Source organism: Mirounga leonina, unplaced genomic scaffold (genome assembly GCF_011800145.1).
Source record: "Mirounga leonina isolate KUSES-001 unplaced genomic scaffold, KU_Mleo_1.0 Mir_176, whole genome shotgun sequence".
Classification (NCBI taxonomy): Eukaryota; Metazoa; Chordata; class Mammalia; order Carnivora; family Phocidae; genus Mirounga; species Mirounga leonina.
Genome location: NW_023270454.1, coordinates 11,145,080 through 11,153,567, shown reverse-complemented (window position 1 = coordinate 11,153,567; position 8,488 = coordinate 11,145,080). Strand labels below are relative to the sequence as shown.

General features: G+C 54.0%; 1 protein-coding gene across 1 annotated transcript in view; it reads left to right on the top strand.

Moving 5' to 3' along the window:
* The window catches only part of FAM167A (family with sequence similarity 167 member A), a 42,728-nt gene that overhangs the window by 12,541 nt on the left and 21,699 nt on the right, over window positions 1-8,488 (top strand). Inside the window, exon 3 of the mRNA XM_035022674.1 lies at window positions 6,593-7,379. Coding sequence (XP_034878565.1) covers window positions 7,011-7,379 — 369 coding nt within the window. The 5' untranslated portion in view covers window positions 6,593-7,010. The remainder of the gene's footprint in view (window positions 1-6,592; window positions 7,380-8,488) is intronic.

Here is an 8,488-nt window from a genome sequence, read left to right as displayed (position 1 = left end):
CCTCTGACCCTCTTCCCTCTCGTGCTCTCTGTCTCTCATTCTCTCTCAAATAAATAAATAAAATCTTAAAAAAAAAAAAAAAGAAAGGGTTTCAGGGTTCTTGTCTCACTGAGTCGAAGAATGAGTCTCGCAGACACAAAAGGGTGAAGTGAAGTGAAAGTTTATTCAGTGAAGGTGAGAACAGAGAGGAAAGAAAAAGGGCTCCCTAGAGTGAGAGGGGACCTGAATAGGGACCCCTGAAGGCTTTATGGTCTGTCTCTTATAGAACACTGGCCAGGGACTTGAATCTTCTTGATGTCACCCCTGATAGCGCCGTGATTACTTCTCCTTTGACTATCTCGGCTCTGCTGTTTAAGACAAACGAGGTGGTGTGGTTCTGTTCCCTTATCTCTGGTTCTGTTACTCCTCAGCATTTCTGGGATTTTTGGTGAGCCTGATCACCTAGCCCCCTACCTATCTCTCCCTACCTAGCCCCACCTGTCCCTTACTCAACAGGAAGCACACAGACAAATGCTCTTTCCGGAAGAGAGAAAGGACACGGGGTGGAAAGTACCTCATGACGCTGGACACAGAGGAGGTCCTCCAGCTGTACCTGTGATGCTGGATGGCCCGGTGTGCCAGCTCCCTGTCCTGGCACTTGAAACAGGACAAGGCTATTCCTGTCTTCCTAGGGCCTGACAGCCTGTGTCTGGGACTCTGAGGTCAGGGCAGGTCTCATGAGGACAGGTGGTGAGGGGACCAGGTCCGCTCTGCTTCTGTGAGCCTGTCCAGACCGGCTCAGACTGGAGCGAGCACAGTCCATGGTGCATGGGGTGGGGGCCCAGGGGGGAATCTGTTCTATTTGCTCGTTCATTCTACAGAAGTTTAGAGAGAGCAGCACGGTGCTAAGTGCTGCGTGTTCTCACCCTCTTGAAGCTCAGAGTCTGGTAAAGGAAGCATCAGGGAAGTTCCTTGTAACAGTGCTATGGCTTGAGAGGGCCGGTAAGCCCAGGGGTTGACGAGCCAGCCCGGAGCTAGACTGCAGAGGTGAGATCCCCGCTTTCCCATTCATTAGTTCTGCTACTCAGCCTCTCTGTGTCTCTCAGTCTCCTGATCTGTGTAATGGATAACAGCGCTACTTGCCTTGTAGGGTTGTTGGGAGGACTCATGTGTTGGTACATGTAACGCTGCTCGAACAATGCCTGGTGTGGTCTGCTCTGAGTAAACATTAGCTAATATTGTTGTGATGAGATAATTGTTTCTCTGACGTGCTCTCCTTGCATCCCAGGCACACGCAGCTGGGGCGAGTCAAGGAACACTTCCTGAAAAAGAAACCACCTGGGAAATGAGGGGTAGAGGGAGGGAAGGGTGTTCCAGGTGGAGGGAACAGCTTGTGCAAAGCCCCGAGGCGCTGAGAGAGGGTGCTGCTCCATGGGACAGGAGTGGTGGGGAAATTGCATACTGTGGAGAAGAAATGAAACAGTTCTAGCGAGGAACCCCAGACAGTGGGGGGAGCAGGCACGAGCCTGGGGATCCAAACAGGGCAAGGGTGGCTTTCGAGTGTCTTAGAATGTAGAGCAATAGGGAGTGAGTGCAGTCAGGGAACGGGCTCATCTTCATGCTACCTTCACCCTGAGAGAGACAGAGACAGGGAAAGACAGACAGAATGGGTTAGCAGCCCCTGCACGCTCCCCTGCCCATGGAGCCCATCTAGGAAGTGGGTTTGAAAGTGGTCCAAGTGAACAGACTAGGTCGTGATGACACAGGGCATAACTGGCCGGATGACTGAGCTGCACCCACTGGCTCCTCCAGCAGCCCGGGAGTTAGCTCATGGCTGGCACAGCCTCCTTTGCCGAAGCCACCCTGGGCTGGAGTGAGCCAGGAGCGTGTTCGGGCAGCAGTCCTCCCAGGCAGCGCAGGTCCCCGGGCGCTGGCTTGTCTCTACCACAATAAGGTGGATGTACCCCTGAGGCTTGTCTTCTGTTGCGGGAAATTTCGTGTCCCCCAGCAGCTGGGTGGCCCGCCTGGCAGAGCACGCCCGGGCCTGGTGGGATTAAGGTCTGACCTTGTTTTTCTGGGCGCCTGGTTCTACCAGCATCCTTTGGCTTTCCTCCCCAGGCTGTCCGCCTTTGCAAGGCTCAGAGGGAGAGAAAATGTGTTCCCCAGCAGCAGGAAGGACTTAGGTTAGATATAAAGCAAGCCCCTTCGCCCAGGTGTTGGAGGGCTCTTCCTCCCAGTGCCTGTGCTCCCAAATCCCTGGTTTGTGCAGAGGAAAGGGAAGTCCCTACTGCCCTTTCAGACCAGAGAGCCGTCCAGGGCTGGCTTCTGCTCCCTGCACCCAGCTGAGTGCCCACTAAGTGCCCACATCCCTGTGGTGACCTGAGTCGTGACATTCCAGCTCAGCTCCTAGCAGCCTAGCTGGAGGGCAGGGGAAGCAACTCCACAGGGGCTCTCGGGCACCAGGGCATCCAGAGGGCCAGTGATCCCTGGGACACCACCTAAGGACCAGGAAAATGGAGAACGGATCCTGTTTCAGCAAATCCGCACCACCTGAATGTGCTGGGGGCCGTGGGAAGCAGTCTAGGGCTCCGTCCCTGCCTGCTACAGGTGACCACGCACCTCAAGTGGCAAGTCCCTGACTCAGGGTGCTCCACACCCCACACATGCCTTGATGCTAATAATAATCCTCAGGTGGGTACAGATCTTCAAAGGTTGTGGAGAGCTTTCATGCACCAGATTCCAGCTGATCCTCCCAGCATCCTCATGAGGCGGGTTGAGGTAGGAAGCCCCCTTGTACAGAGGAGGAAACGGAGGCCAAGAGGAGAGAGCTGAGCCCCAGCACTGGGTTTCTGGGGAGCACATCTGGGGCCAGAGCTGAGGCATTCAGCCCCCCTGCCTTTGCTCTTACCATGTGGATAACACACTGTCAAAGCTGGTGACTCCCGGGGCCCTGAGCTGTGGACAGGGGTGTTTAGAATAGGAGCAGGGAGGGAAGTGAGTGGGGCTATGGAGAATGGTGTTTTCCTAAGCTGGGCTTTTCTTCTCCTTCCTGTGGCAGACCTGCTAGTCACCGCTGCATGATGAGACTCTGAGGGGGAGACCTGAACATCTGGGGGGAGGTGGGGCCGATCGACGTCATCTCAGTCAGCTTCGAGGGAAGGATGCAGGGTGCAGGGAGTGGCTCAGGCCACCAAGCAGGTCTGGGACGAACGGGGTGACTGGTCAGTGCAGCGCAGAGTAGTTTATCTGGTCACATGACTGATGTAGCACTGATAGGTTTCACCATCTTAAGAATAATAGTTTTAAAGTATAACTTTGTCTAGGGCTTACCGTAGAGCAGGCACCATGGGAAGGGCTCGATATTTGTTACTTCAATCCTTGAAATGGTTCATGAAGCTGATATTATTACCATCAGGGCCAGCTTCATGAGCAAGGGACCTGGGCAGCCCCACTGGGCCCCATGCCTGCATAAATGCTCTGCAGTTGCCATCTTGAAATTCTTAATACTTTTCCACAAGGAGCTCTGCATTTTCATTTTGCGCCGAGCCCAGCAAATTATGTAGACGATCCTGGTTATCCCCTCTTCTTAGAAGAGGACACAGAGGCACAGAGTGGTTGAGAAGGGACATGTCCAAGATCACAGAACGGGGTGCCCTTGCGGGGGACTGTCTAACCTCTGGAGTAGACAGAGGCCAGCCAGAGTCCAAAGACTGTACCCAAATCCGGCTGCCAGCACCTGTCTGTGGTCAGGGGTGACTCACTTCACCCCTCCCCACCTCGATTTTCTCATTTGTGAAACGGGGCGATCCCACCTGCTCCTCGGGGCCACTGGGAGGCTTGAGAGAGAGGATGCATACATGGGTTCTTTCACACACTCCCTAAGCTCAGCAGATCAAAGGATCCTCATTAGCTGACTCACAGTGCATTGGCGCTCCTGTTAATGCCTCCACGTCTTTCCGACACCGTCTTCACAGGCCTTCTCTGGATTGCTTTAGAAACCGCCGATTAAAATAACTCCCCCTACGCTTGGAGGCAGCCTCATAAAGTCATGGAGTCATAGCTCTTTCCCACTCCAAAGGGAAGACCCTTCCCTAACAGGTTCTCCCTCCAGCCACAGCTGCCCCTGCCTTCTGCAGTGAAGTGTGCAGCTCAGGGAGAGAACAGTCCGTGTCATCTGCTCACACAGCTGCGGTGTGGAGGGAGCACTACTTACAGTTTGTCTGCAATGAGATCCTCTCCACAAAGCTTCACTGGAAACCATCAGAGCTCCCCTGCCTGGGGGGGGAAAGAATCCTGTAAGGTAGAGCCACCCCGAGGCACATTCAAAACATTCTGGCACCTCAGCAAAGAGGCCTCCGGTGCCTGGGAGGGGCTGCTAATAGGTCTTTAGATTCTGAGAGATTCTAAAGAAGCCTGTGTGACCTTGAAACTGCACAGGAAGCCCCTCCTGAGAACACCCAGCATTTGCAAGCATGCTACACCTGCAGAAAGTGTGTACGAACCTTAGTTCTGCCAATCCCCCAAACCTAGGAGATTGGTATTATCACCCCCATTTTATAGGCAAGGAAACTGAGGCTCACCAAGCCTGACAGCACCTACAGTTCGGCCATCTGATCCCTAGTCTAGTGTTTCTAGCTCAAGACCAGTGGTTCCCAGCCCTGGCCGCTCACTCACATCCCCTGGGGAGCTTTAAAAACATGCTGATGGCCGAGTGCCGCCCCAGATTAATTGAATCAGAACCCCTGGGAGTGGAGCCTGAAAATTCATTTTTGTGGAAGTTCCTCTGAGGATTCCCATCTGGGTAGCTAGAGGTGAGAACTAGGTTTCTCTGCCATTAGCTGGGATAGAATATTCCTCCTCATTCCTCAGGGATGCCCCCAAATGGGCCAGGCTCAGAGCATGGGGAGGACAGCCAGACTTCCTTTGGTCAGATTGAGTTGCAGGCGGGGATTATAGAAACAGTCCAAAAAAACAGCAAGCTCTGTTCTTCTTCTTCTTCTTTTTTAAGATTTTATTTATTTGAGAGAGAGCACAAATGGGGTGAGGGGCAGAGGGAGAAGCAGACTCCCTGCTGAGTAGGGAGCCCAACATGGGGCTCGATCCCAGGACACCCTGACCTGAAGGCAGACACCTAAATGACGGAGCCACCCAGGTGCCCCCAAATTTTATTTATTTGAAAGACAGAGAAAGGAGAGGAAGAGAGCATGAGCAGGGGCAGAGGGAGAGAAAGAGGAGTAGACTCCCCACTGAGCAGGGAGCCTGATGCAGGACTCAATCCCAGGACCCTGGGGTCATGACCTGAACCGAAGGCAGACGCTTAACCGACTGAGCCACCCAGTCTGTTCTTCTTGAACATCTCCATTGCTGGGTGGGAGAAAAGCCCCAGAGCTTCCCTGGGGGGCTGAGTCTATGTTTTTATTTTGCCCCTGCCCAACTCTCTGCCTCTTCCTATGTCTGTCCACCAACACCCTGTGCCCAGTTCCCATCACCCAAACAAGTAATCAGAACTCTTAGTTTTAGTTTTTCTCCTTGCAGAGATCTTTTCAGGCTCATAGAAGTCAATAAAAATCTGTCCCTTCTCCTCCTTTTCCACACCAACAGTGTACTCTCCAGACTATGAATGTCTTGTTTGTTTGTTTCGTGTTAGCTTTATCTTGGACATTATTCCACATGAATTCATTCTTTTTCTGCATGCCCTCAGCACATGTTTTTAAAAGATCACCCTGAGAACCAAGGACTTCTCTCCTTGGTTCAAGTCAAATGTCCTGGACCCCGTGGGCGCAGGGATGAGGCTGGGAGGCTGGGGTCTCTCACTCAGACTCAGAGTTCCTTCTCTACCCTGTGCTCAGACCACCTCCCCAGAGATGGGAAGGCCAAATCCAATGAGAGCCATGCCCTTGTCCATGAGGCGCTGCAGTGCGGGCATTTTAGGTAAATGTGGGAACCATCCTTCTAGAACGGTGAGTCGCAATCCTCGCTCGGTTTAACAGTCCTCCTTGAGGGAGGTCGGCTCTTCCCTCAGCCATTACAGGTTTATTTGCTTCCTCCTTGGAAGAAGTGAGGTAAGGTGTTGTTCTTAGAGGAAGAAGCTTAGAGTGTGCAGTAAGACCTGGAAGAGCCAGTGCCTGAGGACAGGGGCTTTGGGGGGTGGGGCAGGGCGGGGCCAGCTGTGTCGGCCTGGGGACCCACAGGTCGCTGTCCCTCAGAGGAGAGACCTGACCCTTCAGAATCAGACAACCCAGCCTTGTCCTCGCTAATCGCCAGGAGCTCTCTGGTGAGTCATTCAACCTCACAGAGCCTCAGGTTCCTTACATGTAAAATGGGGACAGAAAGAAGTAACTTACAGACTTGCCTTGGGGACTGAATGTGATAATGGAGGTGGAATCATTTCATTAGACGGTGAAACACTGTACAGAGCATTGATTTATTATTAACTTCTCTGCGTTGAGTTAAGGCTTGAAATCGCCTCACTTCTCGTCCTGAGTGAGCAATCGGCAGCCGGGTCACCTAACCTCTCTGAGCCTCAGTTTCCCCTCCTGAGGAGCTCAGGAACGTTGCAGGCCTCCTGCCAGGGGAGGGATTAGGACTGACATCATTTGCATCCTTCCTGCAGGGCCTCCTCCAACCAGCCGGCAGCCTCTCACCGCCTGCCCTTGCCCGTGAGGAAGGGAGCTGAGTCCTGCTTCCCCTCCTGATCCGCCCGCACCTCCAGGACTTCTTGGCAAATCTGCCCCCAAAGATTCCTGCTGACGCTTGTCTGTTCCTGCCCTTTTGTGAAACATGGCACCCACAGGACTCCGGGAAGAATCTTAAATCCTGAGCCTCCACAGCGGCTCTGGAGGGCACTCCGTGTGGCTCATCCACCGTCCCTGTCAGCTCCGGGAGCTGCTCACATCCCAACAATGCCCTCAGGAGCCCCGACCCCAGCTGGATGAGACCATTCCTGAGTGGGACCCAACCTTGCCACCCACCAAGATTCCCACACCGCCCCCCACCACCTCCCACGCCCGGCTGCCCCAGCAGACTCTAGAATGTCTGTGCCTCAGATCCAAGTAGAAGAAGTGGCAGGTGGGCAAGAAGAGACGGCAGGAGAAGCCCTGCCTCCCGACGACCACCTTCGGAGCCTGAAGGCTCTCACTGAGAAACTGAGGCTGGAGACCCGAAGGCCCTCCTACTTGGAATGGCAGGCCAGGCTGGAGGAGCCAACATGGCCCTTTCCGAGGCCAGCTGCTGAGCAAGGGGAGCGTGGGGAGGAGGAGCCCTCATCCCCGGGGAGAGAGCCCAGGCAGCAACCCCCACCTAACGGGAGTGCCAGCCAGGACACTGGGCCCCAGCCCACCGGCAAGCTGGAAGGCTTTGAAAGTATCGACGAAGCTATAGCCTGGCTCAGGAAGGAACTGGTAAGAACCCCCAGAAAAGATGCCATTCTCTCTCTCTCTCTATCTCTATCTCTCTGTCTCTCCCTGTCTCCTCTGTCTTTGTCTCTCTTTATCTCTCTCTCTCTCCCCCATCTCTGTCCTTCCCAACTGCACGTCTGTCATTGTCCTATTAAATCAAGGGTGGACCTCATTACTATGTAGTTACAGGAGATCCACATGCCAGTTAGCCCCTAGTCACAGGTACTTATGGAGGAACTGTGTTTAAGGAGCTGCCCAGAGGTTGGTGTGGTTGATGGGGCCTGAAAGCTTTGGGCTAGGTCTCGGAGGCTGAGTGGTAGTCTGTCCAGAAGTCAGGAGCTGAGGGGGCATCCGAGGGAATGAGCATGAGCAATAGGTACGCTTGGGGCTGGGGGGGCAGCAGCTTGACCTTTTCTCTGCCCAGGGGCCCAGCAGGCTCCCAGCAGGCTCCCAGCAGGGACATCTCTAGCATGTGGGAAAGGGAATGGGTGTTCAGAGCTTTGTGCCCATAGCCCAGGGGAGAATCACTGGTCCCAGGCATAGGGCTCCTCGGCAAAGTTGGGCACAATGCTAATGCTTCCCGTGATCTCAACTCCTGCCCCTCCTCATCACCTGTGGCCCAGGTCACACCTGCCCAGCCAGGCCACTCTAGCCACAGGTGAGCCAGCAACCAACGGCCAACCGCCTTCGAGAGCCACTCATAACTCCTGTGTCAACAGGTTAGGCAGAGGCCTCCCCGGTTTGTTCTGCAAAAGCCCGAAAAACAGATCCCATTTGGGGCCTAGAATTCCTCATGGGTTGAAATAAATCATTGGGGCAGGGGGAAGGGGAGGCTCAGGGACTCAGGTGTTCTGATGCATTGGGAATCTTTTTTGGTTTTCATGTTTAAGGTTTAATGTTGAAACTACTTCCCAAAACACACCACTCCACGACGTCTGTCTTTAGTAACTGAAGTGTCAGTTGGCTTGCATAGCAAATGGGGCATCTGTGGATTCAGGCTGGGTCTCTGGACACTCCACTGCCACGGGGTGCTCTTGGGGGGTTTAAGAGGTGAGTCGAGAGGGACACGCTGTGGGCCTGGCTCTTTAAAGCTGCTCCTTAAACTCCTGAGG